This window comes from Petaurus breviceps, unplaced genomic scaffold, assembly GCF_028583685.1.
Source record: "Petaurus breviceps papuanus isolate PSGF00001 unplaced genomic scaffold, PetGlider_PUasm1.0 90639, whole genome shotgun sequence".
Taxonomy (NCBI): Eukaryota; Metazoa; Chordata; class Mammalia; order Diprotodontia; family Petauridae; genus Petaurus; species Petaurus breviceps.
The window spans coordinates 7,507,829-7,533,717 of NW_027187296.1; the positions used below are offsets into that span (position 1 = coordinate 7,507,829).

At 44.5% G+C, this 25,889-nt stretch overlaps 1 protein-coding gene across 1 annotated transcript in view; it reads left to right on the top strand.

Moving 5' to 3' along the window:
- The window catches only part of XNDC1N (XRCC1 N-terminal domain containing 1, N-terminal like), a 54,283-nt gene extending 29,053 nt beyond the window's left edge, over positions 1-25,230 (top strand). Inside the window, exons 12-23 of the mRNA XM_069064710.1 lie at positions 177-902; positions 2,381-2,587; positions 7,272-7,436; positions 9,782-9,956; positions 11,148-11,348; positions 12,872-13,034; positions 14,634-14,726; positions 18,944-19,136; positions 21,339-21,466; positions 21,674-21,746; positions 23,985-24,114; positions 24,626-25,230. Coding sequence (XP_068920811.1) covers positions 177-902; positions 2,381-2,587; positions 7,272-7,436; positions 9,782-9,956; positions 11,148-11,348; positions 12,872-13,034; positions 14,634-14,726; positions 18,944-19,136; positions 21,339-21,466; positions 21,674-21,746; positions 23,985-24,114; positions 24,626-25,116 — 2,745 coding nt within the window. The 3' untranslated portion in view covers positions 25,117-25,230. The remainder of the gene's footprint in view (positions 1-176; positions 903-2,380; positions 2,588-7,271; positions 7,437-9,781; positions 9,957-11,147; positions 11,349-12,871; positions 13,035-14,633; positions 14,727-18,943; positions 19,137-21,338; positions 21,467-21,673; positions 21,747-23,984; positions 24,115-24,625) is intronic.
- The last annotated feature ends 659 nt before the right edge of the window (positions 25,231-25,889 follow it).

The window sequence follows — 25,889 nt, forward strand, 5'->3', positions numbered from 1 at the left end:
AAATGGACTTGAGTCACTAGTGGGAGATAAATGGAGTCACTAAGGGCAGACAAGAAATCATTAGTGTGGAAAAGAGCATCCAAAGTTAGGGGATCATAGGGAAAAGGGGCTGAGGGCTCCTTGGTGCAGGGGTTAGGAGAATCAGGTCAGAATTCTTGGCATCTCCTTCCCTCTAGCCCGAGCCCAACTGGAGTGAGATTGTGAACCGGAAACTCCGCTTTCCTGCCCCTCTGCTGGGTGCTATCCAGGAGGGTCGGCTGGGCTTGGTGCAGCAACTGCTGGAATCTGCAGGGAGTGAGGCAAGTGGGAGTGGGGTCACCGGGGGGCCACAGCGTCATCTGGAGGAGGCAGAGGACCGCTCTTGGAGAGAGGCACTGAACCTGGCCATCCGGCTGGGCCACGAAGCCATCACTGATGTATTGCTGGCCCAGGTCAAGTTTGACTTCAGACAGATCCACGAGGCTCTCCTGGTGGCAGTAGACACAAACCAGCCCACAGTTGTGCGCCGCCTGCTGGCCAGGCTGGAGCGTGAGAAGGGCCGCAAGGTGGACACCAAGTCCTTCTCTCTGGCCTTCTTCGACTCATCCATTGATGGGTCCCGTTTTGCCCCTGGTGTCACACCTCTCACACTGGCCTGTCAGAAGGATCTGTATGAGATTGCCCAGCTGCTCATGAGTCAGGGCCACACTATCGCCCGTCCTCACCCCATCTCCTGTTCTTGTTTGGAGTGTAGCAACGCCCGCCGCTATGACCTGCTCAAGTTCTCCCTCTCCCGAATTAACACCTATCGGGGCATTGCCAGTCGTGCCCACCTCTCCCTGGCCAGCGAAGATGCCATGCTGGCTGCCTTCCAGCTCAGCCGAGAGCTCAGGCGTCTGGCCCGCAAGGAACCAGAGTTCAAGGTTGGTCTCACATCCCAGGATATAGTCAGAAGCTTATGCTGGGTGTTCTAGGTGGGAGGGAAAGGATTGGCCCCTGCCTTCAAGGAACATCTGATCTAAGTGGGGGAAAGAGTCCCTTTTCTCAGATTCTCTGTCTTCAACAGGAGTGGGTGGACATGGCCCTTCCCCTAGGGTAGCTCCTGGTCTGAGTAGGAAGATGGCCCTGCAAATCAGGGAGCGTATATCATTTGGGAGTTGAGACACATGAAATATACAACATAAGCATTGACTAAGGACCAAAATGGTTTTCAGGCTCTAAGGGTTCATAGTAAGGAGAAAGCAATATAGTGTGGAGTAATTGGAGAAGACTTCTTGGAAGAAGAGATTTGAACTTCACTTTGGCTAATCAGAAGAGGGAAAAGTTCTTCCAGGTCAAAGGAACAGAGCCCAAAATGTCAACAAAAGGGGAAAAGGATGGAGGGAGGATTTTGAGAAACCAGGCCTGAGTGAAGGAATGGTTATCAAGAGTGGGATGTGGTCAGGAAGAGAGCAGAATTACTCCCAGGAGAAGCAATGAGTAGAAGCTTCAAGGAGGAATTGGGTTCTACATAAGGAAAACAGTTACTCAAAGAGGGGGCTGACTCGGGACACTGGGTTCCCCATCACTGGAAAGCTTTGAGTGGAAGTTGGAAAACCACGTGTCAGACACAAGACAGAGGGGGTTCCTTTTCAGGTAGAGAATGGGCTCAATAGATTCTGAGGTTTCTCCCAGATCTAAGACTGTGGGGTTCAGTGAATTGATCTGGTCTTTACCACAGCCCTGTGTAGGCAAGGAAAGGGTGATAATCCCCATTTTGAAGAGGGGGTAATTGAGGCCCAGATATGGGACACTGAGGCCCCAGGTAGCACTCTATATTATAACACATACACACATACATCCATATTTTATATACATACTGTATACTAGATGGATATAGGCATCATATTGTGTATGTATGTTATACAGGGAGTCCCAATTTAAACTATTAAGGCTTGTTAGGCTATTAAAGCTTAAAACTACAGTAAAATGGTTGGGATAACCCGTGTACATATAATATACTATAATATATACTCTCTGAATTAATAGCTGCATACATGTATGTGTATATTATATATAAATGTTCATTTTATGTCTTAAAAGGGAGTCTTCTGTCGTCGGGATGGGGAAGTACACTTGTATTTGTATCTGCGTGCACACACATACATGTAACTAGTTCTTCCAGTGGTTAACGCAGTGCCTGGTACGTAGAGTAGGTACTTTGACAGCCTTTCAGATACATAGATACCTATATATAAAATACTTATCTTTACATTGATATCCTACCTGATAACTACCCCCATCCTGACAACAAAACCGTTCCAGGGACACTTCAGGGTTTGTGCAGCAGTTGAACAGATTTAAGGCTGATGTGGTCCTGGGGGACTCATGCTGGAATGTTACCCACTCTCCCATCTCGTAGCCCGAGTACATTGCCCTGGAGCAGCTGAGCCAGGACTATGGATTTGAGCTCCTCGGAATGTGCCGCAACCAGAGTGAAGTCACTGCAGTACTCAACGACCTGGGTGAAGACAGTGAAACTGAGGATGAGGTCCTGGGCCAGGCCTTTGAGGAAGGAATCCCCAACCTGGCCCGCCTGCGCCTAGCTGTCAACTACAACCAAAAGCGGGTAGATTCTGTTGCCCCTACCCCCATTTTTCTGTCTTCATGCCCTCACCATACCCAGCTTGAGACCCTGGCTTGAACCTGCAGCTAGCCCCTACATCATCCAGAATTGCCTTGGGTTCTAGCCTAGATCCTAACCCCTTTCCCCTAGAAGCAGCCCCCAGTATCCTCCTGTCTAACCCTTAGAACCTAGCACAGGCAATCACAACCCTACCATGTTCTGTACCCTGCTCTAGCCTCAAACTTGGCCTTCCCTTCAACCTCCCAGTACCTAGTTCTCCCTCACCCTGCCTAGCTCCAATCCTTCTTCCCATGCCTAAGACACCTGAACCTAGGTTTAGTTTAGCCTGCCCTCCATCCCAATCTTCCTTGATCCAAATCCCAGTCCCAGATCCCATATCTCTAACTTTTTCTCAACTACGATTGCTGTTTTCCCTCTACTCCATTCCCTATCCTTGACCCCCCATATGAATCCACTACCCCAAGGATTTCCAGCCTGGGCCCACTAGCTTTCCTCCACATCCAATATCTCCTGTCTTCTTTCCTTTGTCCTTTTCACCCAGTTTCTTAATCTCCCAGACACCCTTCCCAAATCCTCACTCCTGATGCCTTCCCCAGATTTCCAAGCCTAGTCCCAGCCATAGAACAACACCATTCTATTGGTTCCCTCACTAGTCAGTCCCTTCACCTGTAAAACCCTGAGAGAATTCCACTCTGCAATCCTCAATGATTAACAAACTTCCACCAGCAAATCCATCCCCCATCCCAGAGATTCTGAATCCCTGGCTGTCATTATTCAAGTTAATTTCTCCACCCCCATTGTCTGCTCCCTTACTCCCATCCCGCTCAACCTAAATATGCCAGTGTCCACTCTAAGGCCACTTTTCCTTTCCACTGTGCTCTTCTGGAATGCCTGTTTTATATGTGACAAACTTGCTTCCATTTTCCTTTCCCACTCCTTCTGTCCTTTGGCTCCTGATGACAGATTCCCTGGCCACCCTTTTCCAGCACTGGCTACACGCTTTTACCCCCTATCCAGTGGTTGAGGTAGAGGAGTTGGAATATTCTTTGCTCCCCATTGCCACTTCCAGGGGCGGCTAGGTGGCACAGTGAATAGAGCACTGGCCCTGGAATCAGGAGGACCTGAGTTCAAATCTGGCATCAGACACTTAACACTTACTAGCCACGTGACCTTGGGCAAGTCACTTAACCCCAATTGCCCTGCCTTCCCCCCTCAAAAAAAGAAAGAGCAATGCCACTTCCAAGCTCTCTCTACCACCATCACTCAGTAACCTCTCTTCTTTTATGATTCACTCAATCCATTTCTATCACCCAATCAAAATTCTTGTAGCTATTGTCTATGGACTTCTAAGACACTCCCTTCTTTCCTCAACGAGTCTGGTACTTAGTTGATCCCTCTTTCCCAACTCCTGCCCTCATACATCAACATACATATTGATACTTCCTCAAACCAGCCCTCTACTTAGTTATTTCACATAACCTACTCCATCTTGCCTCAGCTACATAAAGATGGTCATACATCCCTTTTTTTTTGGCCATCACCCACAAGTGTTCCACTTCTACATTCATAAATTCTGGAATTCTCTTATAGGATCACAATTTGTTATCCTTCTACCTCTCCCTCTGCCTTGCAACCCCAAACTCTGTTCTTCTTGGTTCTCAGTGTGGCCACCAATTCCTCCACATCTCAGTTCTTTCTCAGCACTGACTACATTCTTCCTCTTCCACATCTTGACCCATTAATGAACCAATTCAACTCTACGCTATTCTCTTCTTTCCAGTTCATTGCCCCCTTATCCTATCACCTATCTAGCTTCGCCAAGCCTCAGCCTTGGATTACTACCACTGTCTGCTGCCTTTGTTCTTAATAATATCCTGATGAACAAAGAAGCTGTATTGGATCCACTATAAATCTATGTTACATAATCTCAACTGGGCTCTCACTGCCACAAGGCAATCCTTTCTTACTTCCTTATTTGACTCACTATCCCACTCATTACAGCCACTTTTCCCAAACCTTTCCATCTCTCCTCAAATCTATCATATCTTCCTCTCCCTCCACACTTCCAGCTGAGAACCTTATTTCATATTTCCCTGAGAAAATTGTAACCACTTCCTGAGAGCCCTCTTTCTTCCCTCCCTCCTCATCTTGCATGAGCTGGATGCTTTCTGCCATCAATCCCTCCTTCACATGTTTCATATGGTTTTTCCTTACCAAGGCCAACCCCTACATTCACAAGCCATCCCATTCCATGCCATCTTCTGCAGCAGATCCCCCCCTTTATCATTCCTACCCTCTCACTTATCTTCAATCTTTCCCTTTCTGTCGGCTGGTTCTTTAATTCTTACAAACAGCTCATGTCCCACCCCATCTTCAAAAGACCCTCATTTGTCTCTAGTAGCTATCATCCTACTTCTTTCTTTCACTTTGTGGCTGAACTCTTGGAAAGGCCACCTACTTCCTTTACTCTCACTCCTCCTCTTCCTTTACTCTCACTCTCTCCTTACCTTTCTATAGTATAGCTTCTGATCTCGTCATTGTCAAAACTGCTTTCCCCAAAGTTACTCATGACCTCTTAATTGACAAGTCTAGTGGCCCTTTCTCAGTCTTCATCCCTCTTGATTTCTCTGCAGACTTTGACCCTGATGATCACTTCTTTATTCACCTTTATCTTCATCCCTTTAGATTTTCATGACACTCTTCTCTCCTTATTCTCCTCCCATTTACCTGACCGCTTCTTCTCAGTCTCCTTTGCTGGTCTTTGTCTAGGTCATGCCCACTAACCTTGAGTGTCTCCCAAAGCTCTTTCTTGGGCCTTCTCTCACTGTATTATGTATCTTGGTCATCCTATCACTTCCAATGAATATATAGTGAATATATAATGAATACAAGTAACATCTCTGCACAAATGATTCTCAGATCTAATTCCCAGCCCTAACCTCTCTACTGAGTTCCAACCGTATATTCCAACCCCCTATTGGACATCTCCAACTGGATGTTCCACAGAAATTTTAAATTCAGTATGTCTAAAGCTAAACTCATTATCTTTTCCTCCAAACCCTCCCCTCTTCTGAGCTTCCCTATTACTGTTAAGGATCCTACCATCCTTCCAGTCACCCAGGCTTGTAATCTAAGTACCACTGAGGGACTTCCCATATCCAATTTGTTGCCAAATCTTGTCATTTCTACCCTTGAAAAATATGTCATTCTCTCCTCTAACACTGCCACTGCCCTGTCTCAGGCATCATCACCTCACACCTGAACTATTACAATAGCCTGTCCCTGTTAGAATCTCCCTGCCACAAATGTCTCCTCACTCCAGTTCTTCCTCCATCCTGTTGTCAAATTGATCTTTCTAAAGAACAAGTCTGATCATGTCACCCTTTTTTTGATAACTCCAGTGTCTTCTTTTCACCTCCAGGATCAAATATAAAATCCTCTATTTGGCATTCAAAGCCCTTCATAACTTGGCACTCTCCCACCTTTCCAATTACTTTATACTTTATTCACTCCAGGTACTCTGTGGTACAGTGACACTGGCCTCCTTGCTTTTCCTTGAACAAGGCACTCCATCTTCCAAGTCCAGGCATTTTCCATGGTTGTCTGTCATACTTGGAAACATTCTTCCTCTTTCTCTCTACCTCTTGGCTACTTCAAGTCCCAACTAAAATCCCACTTTCTACAAAAATCCTTCCTGATTCCCTTTAATGTAGTGCCTTCCTTTCGTTGATAACTTGCCCGTAATTATGTATTTAGCTATATAGTAAAAGTACATAGTTTTCATTTTGTCTCTCCTCTCCAACTCCCCTTAGACTGTGAGCTCTTTCTTTCAACTCACAAGGAACTGTCTTTTGCCTTTATTTGTATTTTCAGAGCTTACCATGGTGCCTGACACATAACAGGCTCTTAATAAATGCTTGTTGATTGACTAAAGCTCAAGACTATAAGATTTGGAACTAGAATAGACATAATTTAATTTAATTTTTAATAGACACTTTTTTTGTATCACATTCATTTACAAATAGATCTCTTCCTTCCTCCCCTCCCCATTGATTTTTCTCTTATAAGAAAGAAAAAAAAATCAATTCAGTAAAATCAAACAATTCATTCAGTTTTATCTGATAGTAAACATAATATTTAACACCCACTTCTGTGATGAATGGAGGAAGAAGCATCTTCTCACCTTCTCAAGGTCATTTCTGGTCATCAAACAATATTCAGTTTTGTTGTTTCTTCTGTTTGCATCGTTATAATCATTGTGTATACTATTTTCCTGATTCTGCTTATTTCACTCTTCATTCATTCATGTAAATCTTCTTAAATTTTTCTAAACTCTTCATATTTGTGTTGCCACAGTTTTAAGCCCCTCATTTTAAAGATGAGGAAGCTGAGTTCCAAAGAGAGTAAGTGCCTCTCAGCCTAGCCCTTCTTCTGTTACTGACCCCACTTAAGTTGGGATCCCACCAGTTCATCAGCCTCAGGCCTTCTTCCTCTACCCAAGTCCTTCTACCCCACTAACAACACCCTAAGCCATAGTCCCTAGGCTTCTCCTCTCCTTCAGACCACTTGGGATTTAAAGTCGGAGAACATCCTCAGGGTGGAGGAGAGGGTAGGGTCATAATGGAGATGACCCCAGCCCTTTCCTTCTTCTCCTATCTCTGCTCAGTTCGTAGCCCACCCCATCTGCCAGCAGGTCCTTTCCTCCATCTGGTGTGGAAACTTAGCTGGCTGGAGGGGCAGTACCACGCTCTGGAAGCTGTTTGTCTCCTTCATCATCTTCCTCACCATGCCCCTCCTCTGCCTGGGCTACTGGCTGGCACCCAAGTCAAGGGTAGGTACACTTTACCCCTCCCTTGTCCTCCATTCTCTCCCCCTCTCGGGCTTGAAGCTGTTCCATGTAAGTCAGTTTTAAAAGGGGTCATAGGATCATAGATCTAAAGCTAGAAACAGACCTTAGAAGTCACCTGGAGAAATTCCCCTCATTTTGCACATGAGGAAACGTAGGCCCAGAGAGGCTAATTTATTTGCCCAAGGTCACATGAAGTGACCGACCTAGGATTTGAGCTCAGGTACGGTGACTCCAAGTTCCAGTGTTCTTCCCACTGGTCATTAGGAACCTGCTTGGTACTCAGCACCATGATCTCTCGGACCTTCAGACTGTAACCCGGGTCTCACCTCCTCCAGAAAGCCCTCCCTGATTACCTTGCCCATTCTCTTTCCCCCTTTCTAACCTAAGTATAGCAGCTTCTGCTTCTGCAGCACTCAAAGATTTACAAATCAATTTCCTCAGAGTGCTGACAGCCAGTCTCCATGAAGAGGGTCATGGGAGCAAGGACTGTGTTTTTGCTTCTCTTTGCAACCCCAGAGCTTAGCATGATGCCAGAGTAGTGCTTAGCAAATGTTGATTGATTGATTGATAACTCACATTTATCTCAGTGAATGAAATTAATGAAAAAAGCGTTGATTAAGCTCTTGCTGTGTACAAAACACTGAGAGGCACTGGGGGTGCAAATGGAGAAGCAGAACTGTCCCTACTCTCACATTCCAGTTGGTGGAGAAAACATAGACACAAGGCTTTAGCTACAAGTCAGATTCAGTGAGAAAGCTTATACTAATACATCTTCTTGAAGGCCATTTCCACTGATGAAATCATATCCATTTCTGAAGTGGAACCCTTTCACTATACCAAGACTCTTGGTGGGGAGACTTTTCTTTTCTGGTCTTTAGTAGCTATGGCAGCTGAGGAGGGTAGATGCAGGGGCTGCAGACCCTGAAGAAGCAATTTACAGGGGGCATATCCACAAGGCCTTGTCCCCTGGAGAATGGATACAAAATCCAGGCTGGTGGCAGTTTTGATGGCATGGGGGATAGTGCATACTGCTATTCCTGGGGCTGATGGGCTTATCTGCCTGTGTGGGCAATTGGCTGGTGGTAGGTGGTGGTGGTTGCTGAGATAGCAAGCCTGGAATCCATAAGGTTGCTCCCCTGGAGAATGACTGTGGGGTCCAGGCTGGTAGCAGTTTTGGTGGTCAGGGGACATAGCAATTAACAGGGTTCTTGGTCTCTGATTTCTGAGCTCTCTCTCTCCACCAGGGTCTAAGAGGAGGTGGTTGTGAGGATCAAATGTAATTATATTTGTAAAGTGTTTAACACAGTGCCTGGCACATAGTAGGTGCTATATAAATGTTAGTTATTATAATCATCATTATCATCATCATTATTATTATAGACAGGAGTATAACAATGCAGCCCAAAAAAACTTATGCCTTGTCAGGTTGCATGGTGGTAGGAAGTATGGTTAAAGAAACTGTTGATATTTAGGCTTGGTAGGAAGACAGGATAATGGTGTTTAAGTATTTGAAGGGCTGTCCTGTGAAAGAGGGACTGGATGTATTCTGCTTGACCTCAGAGGAGAGATGTGTGGTGGGGAGGGGGTGCAGGGAAAGTTATGCAGAGAGCATATTTAGGCTTGATAGGAGGATAATGTCCCTGATAATTAAAGTAATCCCAAAGTGGAATGAGCTAGCTGCAGGTAGTGGGCTTCACTAGAGATCTTCAGTGGAAGGCTGAATGACTATTTGTTAATGATATTTTAGAGGGGATTCCTATATAAAGACAGATTAGATGGTTTCTGAGGTCCCTTCCAACTCTGATGGTAGGTGATTAAAAAGATAGTAAAGAAACAGAGGTAGGGGGGGGAATTCATGGAGATGAATTGATTTACCAAGGTCACAGAGGTAAGAAGTGTCAGGGCTAGGACTTGAATACAGATCTTCTGATTCCAAGTCTAGTCCATTATATTAGGTATTGGTCTAGGTTGGCTTGAGTTATGTTCAACTGAGTTGAGTTGGGATGGGTAAAGTTGAATTGAGTTGCATTGGATTGGTTTGGGTTGAGTTAGGTTGAGTTGGGTTGGGTTGAGATTAATTGAGTTGGGATGGGTTAATTTGGGATCAAATGAATTGAGTTGGGTTGGATTGGACTGGTTTGGGTAGAGTTATGTTAGATTGGGTTGAGTTGGGTGAGATTGAGTTGAGTTGGGTTGGTTTCTGTGACATATTCTTAAGTCCATAGGAGATCACTGTTGGCTGGTGCAGTTAAAGAAAGAAGTCTAGAGGAGATAATAGAGATCAGTTGGTGGGTTCACAAGCCTGATAGTTACTCCTTTCCCTGCAGCTGGGTCGTCTACTGAAGATCCCAGTGCTCAAATTCCTTCTACATTCAGCCTCCTACTTATGGTTCCTCATCTTTCTGCTGGGAGAGTCACTGATCATGGAGACTCAGCTGGGCACCTTCAAGGGTCGCAGCCAGAGTGTCTGGGAAAACTCTCTGCACATGATCTGGGTTGCAGGTATGGGGTTTGGTTAGAGGGTGGGGCAGATAGCTTCCCTGGATGGGGATCCCTTACCTTACATGGGTCCTTTAGAACAATGCCTCTCATTCTGCCCCAAGATAGCCTTGACAAGACTGAAGACAGAGATCATGATTCACCTGAATCTTCTTCTCTAGGCCAAGCACACTGGGAGCCTCAACATCCCTTGATCCCTTTCATTTACCCTATACCTCTAACATAATTTTATAGGATTTAGACCTGGAAATTTTAGTTTAGCTCATCTAGTTCACCCCCCTCATTTTATAAATGTGGAAACTGAGACCCAGAAAAGTGAAGTGACTTGCCCAAGGTCACACAGGTAGTAAGCAGCAGAGCTGGCATTCAAACGAGGGTCCTCCAACTCCAGTGCTCTATCCACTAACTCCCCCTTCTGAGTCCCAGAGGCAATCCCTTCATGGCAGCAGATGAAGTGAGGCAGCATTTTGTAATGAATGGAAAGAGCATCCAGTTTGTCTTGGTTCTGACATTTCAGTTAAACAATCAACATTTATAATTAAGCACCTACCAGGATACAAAGATAAAAACGAAATGATTCCTGCCATTAAAAAACTTAAAGTTTCATGGAGGGGGATGTTAGGGGTGGTTGCAACACATACACATATAATTAAATACAAAATATTTACACAGTAAATTCTAGGAGTATCTAGAAGCTGCAGAGGTACAGGGATCAAGAAAGGCCTCACACAGGAGGTCAAATCAAGTCAAGTCAACAAGCACTTATTAAATGCTTACGGGCAGGCACTGTGCTAAGCACTCAGGATACAAGAAAGGCAAAAACACAGTGCCTGCCCTCAAGGAGGTCATATTCCAATGCCATCAACTATGTACATGCAAGATCATATAGGTTTATATAGAAAATTGGAGGTGATCTCAGGGGGAAGGAAGGCTCTAGCAGTGGGGCGAGCTGGGAGAGACCTCTTTCAGAAGCTGGAGATGCTAATTGTGACCATAGGCAAGTCCCTTTCTATCTCTGGACTTTTGTGTTGTCCCTCCCTGTAAATGAGACTGGAGCAGAATAAAGCATCCCTAAGGTCTCTTCCAAATCAGAAAGTCTCTGATTCCATGAGGATATCCCTGGGAGGTGATCCCACCTCAGGAAGAGACCCAGGCCGGATGCTGAGCCCTCCCTACCTTGCCCTCTGGCCACAGGCTTCCTGTGGTTCGAATGTAAGGAGGTATGGATTGAGGGCCTGCGAAGCTACTTCCTGGACTGGTGGAACTTCCTGGATGTGGTCATCCTGTCTCTGTACCTGGCTTCCTTTGCCCTCCGAGTGCTCTTGGCCGTGTTAGCCTGGCTGCATTGCCAGGATGTTCCCGATGGTGCTGCCTGTCACTACTTCACCACAGCTGGTGAGTGCCTTGCCCTGAAGCTGTTATTCCCTTTGTCCAAGACCCCAACTTCTTACCTCCCAGGCCCCCAATTCCCAACCACTCCCTCCTTGGCAACTGTTAAGTCTTCTAGGAACCTTCCAAGTCCCACAAGGCTTCTACCCTGCAGTCTCTCAGCCCTCCAGCATCCTCCCAACCCCACAATTTTCCCACCCTCTCATTCCCTAGACCCCCAGTTCCTTCACCCTATGATCTCTATGCCCTCCAAAGCTTGCAGTCTTACTATGTCCCCACCCTGTAAATTAAAATTTCATTTTATTTTCTCAATATACAAAATCTATTTTCTCTCCCCCCACCCCGACTTTCCCCTTCATTAAAAAAGAAAGAAAAAAGAAAACCCTTGTACCAAATATTCACAATCAAGCAAGTATCCATATCTAAAATGCTTTCCATCAGGTCTCTCCACCATCTTGTTCCTGGGTTTCCTCATAGAATTTTATTTTCTTAATGGACAGTGGTGCTCTGACTCTTCCCCTGGCCCACAGTGCCCCTACCCTGGAATCCCTCACCCTCCAAGGTCTCCGTAGACCCATGATGCCCTCACAACCCGCTATCTCTAGGCCTCCCTAGCTTAGTGACATGCCACCCTGTGACCTCTACCCCCTAAATCCACCCCAGTTTCACAATGTGATGTGCCACCACCACCTGATGCTCAAGCCTCTTAAACTTATTTGACCCTCCATGCCTCTATCCTCTCAACTCTAAGTCTCCCCAGCCAGAAAATAATAATCATATTAACTGACATTTCTATAGCTTTAAGACTAAAGTACTTTATATCCATTATTTCATTTGATCCTGGGAGTTAGAAATTATTATTGTCCACCATTTTACAGATGAAAAGACTAAAACCCAGGGAAAATACGTTACTTACTCAGGGTCACACAACTAGTAAATGCTCATGAGGTAGGATTTGAACTCAGATCTTTCTGATTTCTAATCCAGTGGTGGAATCTGATGGGCTGATCTTAAAGATCATCTCATATTAGCAGCGAGGTAACCTGTGGATAGAGTTCAAATCTGCCCTCAGACACTTATTTACTGTGTAACCTTGTATGAGTCACTTACCTCTGATGGCCTTGGTTTCTTCATGCGTAAAATGGGAATACTAATAGTAGCTACCTCCCAGGATTGTTATGAGGATAAGATGATATAATATGTGTAAAACTCTATACAAAATCAGTAAGATAAAGTCAATAAAAATAGGATAAGGTCAATAAAATGAATTGTTAAGACAAGGTAAGGGACTTAGTGAGAGAAGGGAAAGGAAACTAGTGTGACTGACAGGTGAGGGAGTAACCATTCTGGAGTTCAAAGCACCCAAAAGTAGTTTGCTAGATAGTTCTACAGGACAGGTCCTAGCTAACATCCTGTGAAACAGGTGGGTTAATCCATCACCCTTCATAGAGCCAGAGAATGTCACTAATCCCTAGGGTAGTGTTGGGGAATCCTCACCTGCTGCCCATTCCACATCTCCCCTTGAGCAGAGCGCAGTGAGTGGCGCACAGAAGACCCCCAGTTTGTGGCTGAAGTCCTGTTTGCCATCACCAGCATGCTCAGTTTCACCCGCCTGGCCTACATCCTGCCTGCCCATGAGTCTCTGGGCACCCTGCAGATCTCCATCGGCAAGATGATTGATGACATGATCCGGTGAGGGCAGCCTCTCAGTTCCCTGGTCTCCTCAAGACTTCTTTTGGGGTATGGGGTGGAATAACCTCTTCCTGATGACTCCCATCCAACTCCCCTTGTTGTGGGAAGACCTAGTCATTTGCCCCTCACCTGCCTCCCCACCAGTGCTCTTCTAGTCATGGAAGAGCAGAACCCTGGTCTTAACCCTCACCCAAACCATAATCAATGAAAAAAAAACAAAGGGTTCAACCTGGCCTCAGTCCGTTTCTTGACCTTAACAGTGACCTTGACTTCATCTTAAAAATAATGGAGTCCCTAAATCCCTGAGTTGGCAGGAACTTCAGAAGGCATTAAGTCCAGTCCCTAACTGAGCAAGAAAATGAATTTTGGAATTTCCTGTGTCACTTTAACCTTTACATGACCTTACCACTGATCCTGACCTTATCCTATCACCCTAATTCAGAGGTTCTTAACCTGCAGTCCGTGGATCCCAGGGAGTCTATGATATAGGAAAGGAAAAAATTATATCTTTATTTTCACTAGCCAATCATGGAAATTGAATATTTCCTTCAATTACTTAAAAACCGTATTCTGAGGAGTCCACAGACTTCAGTAGACTGACAAAAGGGTCCCTGTAGTGGCAACCACACTGGCATACCCAGGATGGCTGCTAGCACAGGTTCTTAGATCTGCTTTACTAGGAAAGGTAGCTGTTTAAGGGGTCAACAATGTTTTAAAATTACATTTATAGTTCAGGACTAATCATCACCCTGAACTTCAGAGAAAATACAGAGGAGAATACAAGCAGAGAAGTAATAACCAACAGACAGGATTCTGACTGTCTGAATCAACTATACACTTTACATACATCCCTGGATTGAGAGAACCTTTACATCTGGGCAGTCAGGAAGCTCTGAACATATGGCCACTCAGAATCTTGACCAGGGAATCACAAGATCCTTCTCATAAGCAAACCCCCAAAGCAAAATACCAACTCAGAATATATATACACTTCTCAGAGCCAGAAGGCAGCCTAACCCTCCTGAATCAGTGCCTAATTAGAAATTAGCAAAAGGTATAAAAGCCTTCCTACAAGCAAGCCTCCCCTAAGCAAGCTTCCCTTAATGGGCTCCATGTAAGGCCTATTAATGTGCAGGGAAGATTTTATATCCTAATCCTTCTCAAAGGGACCTTCAGTTGAATCCTAAACCTTGACTTCATTATGGCTCCTCTTCAGCCTTATCTTCATTTTGTCCTGACTCTAACCTCTACTCTTAATTCATTCTGAACCTCACTTTGACCAGAACCCCAAACCTTAACCCATTCTAATCATCATCTTGAACCTAATTCCAACTTTGTCCATTACCCCAATTCCATCCTAACTTATCCTGACACTCAACTGAAGCTGCAATTGAATATTCTTACTTAACTAACATTCTTCCTACCCCAGTCCCTTGTGGCATGCCTCTTCTCCAGGAGACTCAGGTCGATGTTGGGGATGGGGGCAGAGACAAGGGAAGAGGACAGGAAAAAGTAGCTAAGGGCCCTCCTTGACCAAAGCCTGATTTCTTAGAGTCTGACCCTGGCCATGTGTCTGACCCTTCCTCATTCTTCCTACAGGTTCATGTTCATCCTTATGATCATCCTGACAGCCTTTCTTTGTGGTCTCAACAACATCTATGTGCCCTACCAGGAGACAGAGAGGCTGGGCAAGTATGTGGGGTGGGGGCTGGTGGAAGTGGGATCTGGGGATGGGGTAGGAAATGTCCAGAAATGAGGGCATAGCCTAGGAAAGGGAGCTGGCTACCGAGAGTCATGCTGGGGGAAAGGTCAGGGTCCAAGGAGGGGGAAGTGCAGGTAGGAGGCAGGGAAGGGGCTGGGGATGGTATTGACCAGTTCAACAAGCAGGACTGGCTCATAACCTTGGTCAAATGACTAGCTCTTTGTGCCTCAGTTTCTTTATTTGTAAAATGAAGAAATTGGACTTTATTCATCTCAAAGGTCCCTTCCATCTTTAAGTCTTTGTGATATTTATGGCCAGGCAAAGTCTGTAGCTACCTGGGAAATGTTATTAGGGTTCAGGGAAGACTCCCATTCTCCCTAAACCAAGCCTACATTCCTGCCTCATCTGTTTATTGGTGCCTAACTTTCTCTAAAGGCTTTAGGCTTGTTCTCTTAATAGAGAACATGAGGGAGTGAGCTTATGCATTCATTCTCCATCAGGGTAAGGGAAGATGGCTCTCAGAAACTCTTAGGGGAACCGTGGGCACAGGGAAGGTAGGACAGACCTCAGGTCGCACCCTGAAACTTGGGCCTCACTGGCCTGATGTCATCTTCCCTGGGAGCACCAGCTTCTCTTCTTGTTATCCTGGGGAACTCAGGATTTTTACCTTCTACTGCTTTCTAACCATTCCCTAATCTTCAAACCTCCATCTGATCCCCTTGACCCTGATTGTTCCTTGGGCCACAAAATCTACCACCTCAGATTCCTTCATGTTTCTACCATTGCTTCCGAATTGCCTTCTCCTAACACCCACTTCCCTCTTTCCCTGTCTCCATACATCCTGAACAGTGAGTGCACTTTCAACAGGCCTATTCAGAATCACAATCAGGGGATCTCAGAGTCACAATCAGGAGATCACAGAATCCGAGAGTTGGAAGGTGCCCCAGTAGGCATCTAGTCCAACCCATATGTGAAGGGAATCCCACTATGACATACCCTACTAGTGGCCATCCAGCTTCTTCTTGAAGACCTTCAACCGCCTCCTGAGGCACTTTTGACTCAGGGATAGCTTGAATCATCAGGGTTTGTTTTGTTTTGTTTTTCTAATGTCAAGCTTAGATTTGCCTTTTTTCAACTTAGACCCACTGTTCTTGATTCTTCTTTCTGGGGACAAAGAGCAAGCCTAAACTGCTCTGCATGGCAGTCCTTCAAGTACTTGGAGGTAGCTATCATGTCACACACACACACACACACACACACACACACACACACACACACACACACCCTTAGTCTTCCCCAGTTCGTTTAACTGTTCCTTATATGACATAGACTTGAAAGGACATAATCAGGGGTGGGGAACCTGAAGTCTCGAGGCCACATGTGGCCCTCTAGGTCCTCAAGTGCAATCCTTTGAATCCAAATTTCACAGAACAAAACAAATTCTGTGAAGTTTGGATTCAGTCAAAGGGTCATACTTAAGGACTTAGAGGGCCACATGTGGCCTTAAGGTCGCAGGTTCTCCACCCCTATCTAAACCATCTTCTGGAAACTTCCCCACTCTTTAGTCCTTCTTAAACTATGGTGCCCAGAGCTAAACACAACATCCCAGATGAGGTCTGACAAGGGTAGAATATGACGAGATGGGCCCCTTTTTCTTCCTAAGGATCATGCCTCTCTTAATGCAGTTTTCAGCTACCACACCTTGATGCTAATGCTATTGAACTTCACTAAAATCCTGAAGTCATTCTCAGAACAACTGTTGTGAAACCATGTCTCCCCTATCTTATACATGTGATTTTTTGGACCCAAGTATAAGACTTTTACATTTATCCAAGTATATTTCATTATGCTAGACTTAGTCCAGTGCTTTCTATCCTGTCAAAATCCTTTTGGATCCTAACTCTCTATGCAGTGGTGTGCTGGTAAATATCTAACAACCAGCTCTTTGGGGGAGGAAAAAAATTAAACTATTTACAGTGACACAAATTTAAATTTGATCTGCATTATTAACATTTTCTCTGTTGCTTTCTTAAGTCCAGACAACCAACAAAACAATAAATCAAGCCCTAATGGAAGGCATTTGCTGATTTCTAAAGTATGAATACTCTGAAAATTTAAAAATCAAGTCAGATTCAGCTGACTCCAGGACACACAGGACACCCTTGCACCTATGCCTTTATCCAAGTTATTATTATTATTATTTTTGCCTTTTTGGAGGACAGTTGGGATTAAGTAACTTGCCCAAGGTTACACGGCTAGTTTTTTTGTGTGGGTGTTAAGTGTCTGAGGCTGGAACTGAACTCTGGTTCTCCTGACTCCGGGGCCAGCGGTTTACTCACTAAGCCACCTAGCCACCCCCTTTATCCAAGTTATTGATAAAAATATCAAACTGTGCCACCAAGCACAGCTTCCTGGGTATTAAATCATCCTATTAACAAACATTTATCAAGTCCCTACTATGTGCCAGGTTCTGTGCTAGGCACCAGGGATATTCCAACTATTCTTTGAGTCCAACCATCTAATTGCGCTGTCATCTAGTCCACAATTCTCTATTTTCTCCTTAAGAACAGTATGAAATATTTTTCCAAAAAGCTTTATTAAAGTCTAGGATTCAGGGTTGGGGAATCTGCAACCTCAGGGCCACATGTGGCCTTCTAGGTCCTTAAAAGCGGCCTTTTAATTGGGTCCAAGTTTTATAGAACAAATAATTTTATTTATTTTTTTGGAGGGGGGAAGGCAAGGCAATTGGGGTTAAAGGACTTGCCCAAGGTCATACAGCTAGAAAGTGTGATCAAGTGTCTGAGGCCAAATTTGAACTCACATGTCTCCATGGCCAGTGATCTATTCACTGTGCCACCTAGCTGCCCCTACAAATTCTTTTATTTAGGGTATTTGTTCTGTGAAGTTTGGATTCAGTCAAAGGGCTGCACTTGAAGACCTAGAGAGCCATATGTGACCTTGAGGCCACAGGTTCCCCACTCCTGGTCTAGGTGAACAATGTCCATAACATTCCCTTTATCTACCAGTTTGGTAACCCTTTCAAAAAAAGAAATGAAGTTAAATCTGGTGTGACCAATCCTTGAAGCCATACTGGATCTTTGTAATTACTGCTTGCCTTTCTAGATGTTCATCAACCATCTCTTTAATGATTTATTCTAGAATTTTCTCAGAAATCTAAGTCGAGATCACTGGTCTATAGTTTGTATTTTGAAGATCAGGACATTGTCCGTCTCTGATCTTCTGCAGTCTTTCAGATATTAAGGGTAGTGACTCAGTAATCACATCTTCTGGTTTTTTGAGACCCTGGGCATGTAGTTCTTCCGGTCCATGTGACTTTAATCCTTCCAGGACAACTTATTATCTCCCTACTTATCTTGGATCTCAGTTCCCTGTTAGCCACTTGTGTTTTGTTCTTTCCAGAGCAAAGGCCAATCTCCTTGGCAGAGAAAACAGGAGGAAAATAAAAATTGAGCAGCTGTGTCTTCTCCATGTCAATTTTTAGCATCCTCTCCAAACAAACATCCTATCCCTTCTTTGGTCCTTCTTTTTCTCCCAAGAGGAGAGACCTGTTGACACAATGGACTCTTAGGAGAGGAAACTCCCTCTACCAAGGTGGGATGACACCTTCTTTCCATTTTGAAGGCTTAAAGAGTTACCTCGAGTCCAGGGTCATATAGCCAGTATATGTCAGAAACTAGACCCAAACTCAGGTCTCCCTGGCTTGAAACCAACTCTTCATCTACTTTGCCATGATGTGTCTCCTTTCTTCCTATATTTATCCCAAAAGTCTTAGTGCAGTTTTAATCTAAGACTTTTAGGAAACCCTGTATATCTTTAAAAAATATCTTTGTTGCCTTTAGTTTCCCCATTTTGCAGATGAAGAAACTGAGACTGAGAGAAGGTTAAGTGACTCTTGCCCAGGGGCACCCAGCTAGTAAATATCTGAATCAAGATTTGCGCACAGATCTTCCTGACTACAAGTCCAATGCTCTGTCCCTTACACCTTATTGCCTTTCAGCTGGTATAAGAAGATAATGCTAGCTGGGTCCCAGAGTACCCCAACATCCTGTCTTCCATGTAGTTCTGTCACTGACTGAGATGGTCAGCTTTTTGTAGACAGTGACATTGATATAAAGGGAAAAGCAGAGACTGAGCCTAGCTCAGCTCTTCTGTTTGCCCCACAATGCAATGCCATCTTCTCCTTCAGCTTCAATGAGACATTCCAGTTTCTCTTCTGGACGATGTTCGGCATGGAAGAACACAGTGTGGTGGACATGCCCCAATTCCTGGTGCCTGAGTTTGTGGGCCGCGCTCTTTATGGCATCTTCACCATCGTCATGGTTATCGTGCTGCTCAACATGCTCATTGCCATGATAACCAACTCCTTCCAGAAGATTGAGGTGTGGGAAAAGTGGGGATGGAGTAGCAGAAGAAGACTAAGAATCTGTAGGGAGATGAAAGGAATGTTAAAGGATAGAGGAGTGCAAGAGGACCATGGACCTGGAGGGAGATGAAGGGGATAATGAAGGATGGAGGAGAACCAGGGACCTGAACACAGGTTGGATCAAAGTAAGGACACGAGGAACAGCAGAGCGATGGAGGAAAAGACCCAAAGGGACAGCGTATGATTATAGGTTTAGAACTGGAAGGAACCTTAGAAGTCACCTAGTCCAACCACCTTGTTTTACAGAGGAAGGAATTGATAGAGAGGTAAAGGGTGGGGGGAATGGGGTAACATACATACCTAATCTCTGTCTTTAGAGAACTCACATTCTGGTGAGAGAAAATGTGATAAAGGGAGAATCTTTTCAATTCATCAAACATTTAAAAGATGCCTAATTTGTGCAGATCCCTGAATTCAGCACTGGAGGAGTTAAAAATTTAGAGAAAAGCCCAGTCCTTGCATAATGAAAAATACAATCTATTTAGAGGACTAAAATACACATACTAGATAACTAGCATACACAATATTGCCCATTAGAGGGGAGAGAGAGAGAGAGAGAGAGAGAGAGAGAGAGAGAGAGAGAGAGAGCGCAAATACCTTGTGAGGGAGGAATTTATTTGGGGGTGGGTGAGAGCAGGAAGATCAGAGATTTCCTGGAGGAGGTAGCTTTTGAATTGGACTTTAAAGGAATTCAGTAGGCTAGAGGGAGAGAAGATAGGGATGAAGAAGGGGTGGGGAGGAAGAAGAGAAGATTGGAAAAGGTTAGGACTGTGGCAGAGTTAGGGAAGGAAGGTAAAGAGAGATAAGAGGAGCAGGGTAGTTTTAAGACAATAGGACTGGATGAGTTAGGAGACCTTAGTTAAAGTCTTGATAAAAGCTTGTTTGACTTGTTGAGTATCTAAAAGTCCTGTGATTTACTCGGTGACTTCTCTGAGTCTGTAGGTGCTAAATAAGTGCTTATTGAATGAATTAATGAATCTGTGAAATGAAGGAGTTAGTTGGTTTAAATGACATATATGATTTCTTTCAGCTCCAAATCTATGATCATGTGAGCTGGTCTCACAGCTTTTGTCAGAAAGGGATTTATTAAGTACTAAAGAAATATATGAGGGGCGGCCCCAGAGTCGGGAGGACCTGAGTTCGGTTCCAGCCTCAGACACTTAACACCCACACAAAAAAACAAGTTGTGTAACCTTGGGCAAGTTACTTAACCCCAATTGCCCTCCAAAAAAGGCAAAAAAAAAATAAATATATATATATATATATATATATATATATAGGCACCTAAGTGGCAAAATGGATACAGTGCCTGGCCTGGAGTCAGAAAGACTCATCTCTCTGAGTTCAAATCTGACTCCAGACACTTAATGTCTGTGTGACCCTGGGCAAGTCATTTAACCCTCTTTGCCTCGTTTTCCTCATCTGCAAAGTTAGCTGGAGAAGGAAATGGCAAACCACTCTAGTATCTTTGTCAAGAAAACCCAAATGGGGTCACAGAGAGTTGCATATGAATGAACAACAACAAAATGGAAATATATACCTGTTTTTATGAGAATGCTGGAAAAGGAGATGGGGAGGTGTCTGTTGAGAAAAGGAGGAAAGAAGTATGAAATTAAGGGATGGAATGAAAAGATGGGGCCAAAGAATAAGAAGGGGATGGGACAGGAGATGGGGGCGGAGCAAGAGTCCTCTCAAGGGAGGAAGGACAGAAAAGCAGAGGTTAATGTAGAGGACTGGGAAGAGATAATCAGGGTGATTGGGATGGAGCATGGTGGAGAAGGAAAGGGGTTGGAGAGCAGGGTGAAAATGGAGCTGGACAGGGATGGGGTATAATAAAGGGATATTATGGAAGGAGACTAGGAGATAATCAAGAGTGAGTGGGTAGAGAACTGAAAGGGAAGGGTAAAGGAAGAAGAAAGAGAATGGGGATAGATACAGGATCAGAGCAGAATGGGTCAAAGGGATGGAGGTAGGGATATAGTGAGGCAGAAAAGAGGAGAGGGAGGGGAAATGAAATGGAGGGAGAAAGGGAGATGGGAAATGGTGGAGGAGGAGAAGGAGGATTAGTGTGAAGGATAGAGAATGAAAGATGAAAGGGGATCTGTGGGCATATAGGAGGCTAGAGGTCCCTGAGCCCCTCCCCATCTCTGGTCCCCAGGATGATGCTGACGTGGAATGGAAGTTTGCCCGATCCAAGCTCTACCTGTCCTTCTTTCGGGAAGGCTTGACGCTGCCAGTTCCCTTCAACATCTTGCCCTCACCCAAGGCCTTCTTCTATCTGCTCAGGTAAATTCTTAGGGAACCTCCACAGCCTCATCCCTTCCATCCCTAATATGCCTGCTCTATGTCTCCATCCCTTCTTCAAGAACTCCCCACAGTCCCCAACCCTCCCAGTCCATCCCTCAACCTCCTTTTCTCATCCCCCATTTACTATGACCCCTAACCCTAGCCCCCCATCCTATCCCCCTCTGACTCTTCTCCCAATTCTCTTAGGAGGATCTTCCGATTCTTTTGTTGCTGCTGCTGCAAGCCCAAGGAGACTACCTATCCCCCCATCCCTACCTTCGTGAGTGTTCCATCTGACTGCTTGTTCCATGTCTCTGTCTTACAACTGTCCTGTATCTCTCTCAGTCTTTTTGTTCATCCATCCCATCTCTGCTCCATTCTGTCTCTGTCCCACAATCTATCCAATGTTTACATTGTCCCAGTCTGTCAGACATTCAACTCTATCCCTGTCTGTCAGCCTGTGTGTCTTTCTGATGTCTTGCTGAGTCTATCTGTCCTAGTCTATTCCAGTTGACTTGTTCTTGTGAGGGAGATGCCAGACAGGAAGGGGCCAAAAACTAAGAGTCACCCTCTCCATCTCCCCTCAAGCCAGTGGGGAACTCCTCTCTCATTAGCTGTGTTCCTGCTGCTTTGTCTCTGTCCTTTGACAGAGGATCAAGCTCCCCCTTAGTTGTCCCAGCTTGACTGGAGATGAATTATTCCCCCTCTGTCCTCGTGGCTGCCCAAATGAGGCTAATATTTATCCAAAGAAGCTTTACCAAGTGACTTAAGGCGAAATTCATTGGGAACCCAAGCAGATATCTACCATGAGTGATGGAGCAGATATTTCTTAGTTCTGAAATGGTATCATTCTGTAAAATTCTAAATACAGTGACTAGCAACAGTCTGGCTAAGACAATAATGATGATAATTCAATTTTTATGGAATTTGAGCAATTTCTTTACAATATCTCAGAAAGGTGAATAGTGCAGATATTATTTTTTACAGAGAGACTAGGGCCCAGAGAAGTAAGACTTACCCAAGGTAACATAACCAGTACCTACAGTATCCTGGATTCAATTCCAGATCTCCTGACTCGAAGTCCAGTCCTGTTTCCCTTATGCAAAGCTGCCTCTATACGGGGAGATGGGGTTTGTCTGCAACTCACTCAGGCCAGGATAGGGGTGAGAATGGGGAGAAGCAAAGCCCTAGGCACGAGGTCCTACCCAACAGCCTTGGAGAGCTAGCCTTGTCACAATTATCACCCCAATGATGATTCATAGGGGTTTTAGGAAAGAGGGGGCTGTGGCCAGGGAAGACCCCCCAGCACTAGTCTGGAGTGAGCTAGGGCATGGACTCCCTACTCTGTCCAATCCCACCCTCTCCCTGGAGAACCTTTAGGCTGGTAGTTGGGAAAACTGGATTCCAGTCCCAGCTCTGCCTCTAGCTCATCATGGAAGAGCCATATGCACGTCATTTTCTCTTAGTCACTCATTATTTAAGAGGAACCAAGTTACCCTTAATTACTCCCCAGAGTTACCTCTATGGACCTCAGTTTCCTTTTTGTAAAATGAGATTGAACTAGATGATCTCTCAGATTCCTTCCAGTTCCAGCAATTTATAATCTATGAATTGATGGATTAACGAATCCCACTCCTCTATTCCTGACCCTAGTTTCTTATTGTATCTAGAAAGGAATTTGCCCTACACCTCTGAACAGGAATGAAACCTTGTAGTCTGGAGCTCCCAGTTGGGGATTCTACCCATTGGTCTTCTTTTTCCCTGGGCTTTGGTTTTGAGGGTGGAGAGAACTATCAATCAATCAACACTTTTTAAGCCCCTACTATGTACCAGGCATGCTGCTAAACTCTGGTGATACAAAAAGAGTCTAAAGACAGGCCTTGCCCTCAAGGAGCTTACAGTCTAATAGAGAAAACCACATGCAAATAAATATATACAAGCATGCTATATACAGGATAAATAAGAGGTAATTAACAGAAGGAAGGCATTAGAAGTAGGAGGGGCTGGGAAAGGCTTCCTGTAGGAATTGGTATTTTATTGGGACTTAAAGGAAGACAGGGTGGTCGGTAGTCAGAGCAGAGGAAGGAGAGTGTTCCAGGCATGGGGAACAGTCAGAGAAAATGCCCTGAGTCACCAATAGTGGCTTGTTTGTAGGACAGGAAGCCAGTGTTACTGGATTGAAGAGTACATGTCAGGGGCTAAGGTGTAAGAAGACTTTGAAGGTCAGAGGAGGACAGGTTATTTATGACTTTGAACACCAAACAGCATTTTTTATTTGCTCCTGGAGGCAATCGGGAGCCACTGGAGTTTCTTGGGAGGGTGGAGGTGACATGATTGGACCTGGACTTTAGGAAAATTATTTTGGTGGCTGAATGGAAGATGGATTAACATGAAGAAAGACTTATGGCAGATAGACCCACCAGCAATCTATTGCAATGAACTAGCAGGAAGGATTTGGAGCAAGAATAGACATTGAGGAATGGTTCATACTCCCTTCTCTTTAAATATATTATTCCAGGCAAACTCTGGGGTGGGGGCCAAGAATGGGGAAGGTGAGGGTGGCTCCTACCGAGTCCGAGTCATCAAGGCCTTGGTGCAACGTTACATTGAGACTGCAAGGCGTGAATTTGAAGAAAGCCGTCGGAAAGGTCAGTCTCCAGGCCCCAGACACCTCATTCCCCAAACTTGGTCCCTACTCCCAGCTCCCTGCCTTTACGTTCCCTGGACCCTGTCCTCCTTTCCCCAAACTCCAAGACCTGGGCCTGTGGACCCCTTGACTTTCTACATGCTTTTAGTCTGCCTACCCTTTTCTTGAATGTCCTCCCTCCCAAGGCCCTGCCCTCTCTTATGACCCCTATTCCCACCAACCCAAGTATCTGGATTAAATAATCTCTAGGGTCCTTTCTAGTCTATATACCATTGATCCTGGAATTGATCCTAAATTTCCCCTCTCCTCCCATAACCCTGAAACTCTCTCAGGGCAAATGGGTACCAGCCCATAGGCCAAAGTTCTTCCAAAAGGCCCAGTCTGAGAATTCTGAGTTCTCTTGAGCTTGGTGACTCATGGGAAGTTCATTCAGCTTTGGACCTTTCTGAGGTATCCCCAGAAGTGGGAAGCACATCCCTTCAATATTCCCCCACCTCCTTTCTCTTCTTCAGACCTTGGCAACCGACTCACAGAGCTGACCAAGACAGTGTCCAGACTGCAGGGTGAGGTGGCTGGTGTAAGGAAGACACTGGCTGAGGGAGGAATGCCCCAGCTTCCCGATGGCGTCAGTATCCTGAGCCGCTACATATCTCGTATCCGAAATAGCTTCCAAAATCTAGGACCCACCATCCCTGAGACTTCTGAAGTGAGTGGAAGAGAGGAAGAAATTGGATATAGAATGCCTGAGGAACTAGGGACACAGATATCTAAACAGAAGGGGAGCCAGGAGTCCAGAGCCCCAGAGTTAGGAACTCAGGATACTGAAGAACATGCAAGTCAGGAAGCTGAAGGGGCCAGGACCCACGCATTTGAGGGCTCCTACAAAATTTCCTCTGCCCAGGTGGAGATTCACAGGGGGTTTAGGGAAGAGGGGGATGTGAATGTGCCTCCAGAGGAAGGTCCAGTGGCTAAGCATGATCCCCCAGCCTTAGAAGCTGAATAAAGAAGTAGACTAAGCAGCATCTGACCTAGCCCTGTGCTACTTCTACAACCAACTCTAGGAAGTGCTGATGAAATCCCCCTTCTTTCCTCCCCCCAGGCCCAAATGCCTTGCTGCCTTAATAAAATTAGATATGACTGATTTGGTGATTACTGACTGGAAATATTAAAGAATTTATTTTACATTATTGTACAACACACTCACAAAAACTGATGATGTGCTAGGACATAAAGAACTTATAAATAAATGCAGAAAGGCATAAATTAAATGTATAATTTGCTGACCAAAAACACAAGAAAAGTTGTAATTGATAAGGGAGTTTGACCGGAGTCAGAATTCAGAGACTGAATAATATAATATAATCATAATATAATATAATTAATACAATATATCACAATATATTATATAATACATAAAATAATATAATCCTAAATAATAAATTGAGTCAAAGAACAAATTATAGGAATAAGAAATAATCATAGTAAAGAAAATAATAAAAAGACACCTACCAAAAATTGTGGCAAGTGCTAAACCTGTACATCAAGAAAATTAATAAAAGATTAGTGAATTGGACATTCAATTTTTTAAAAACCTAGAAAATCCACATATTAACACATAAAAATTAAAATCCTGAAAAATCAAAGAAAAGATAAAATTGGAAAATGTATCATTGACATGATAAAACTAAGATCTGCGTTCTTTTTAAGACCAATGAAACATACAAAATATTAGTTAATTTCATCAAAAGAGAATAGAAAATCAAATTACCAAAGTAA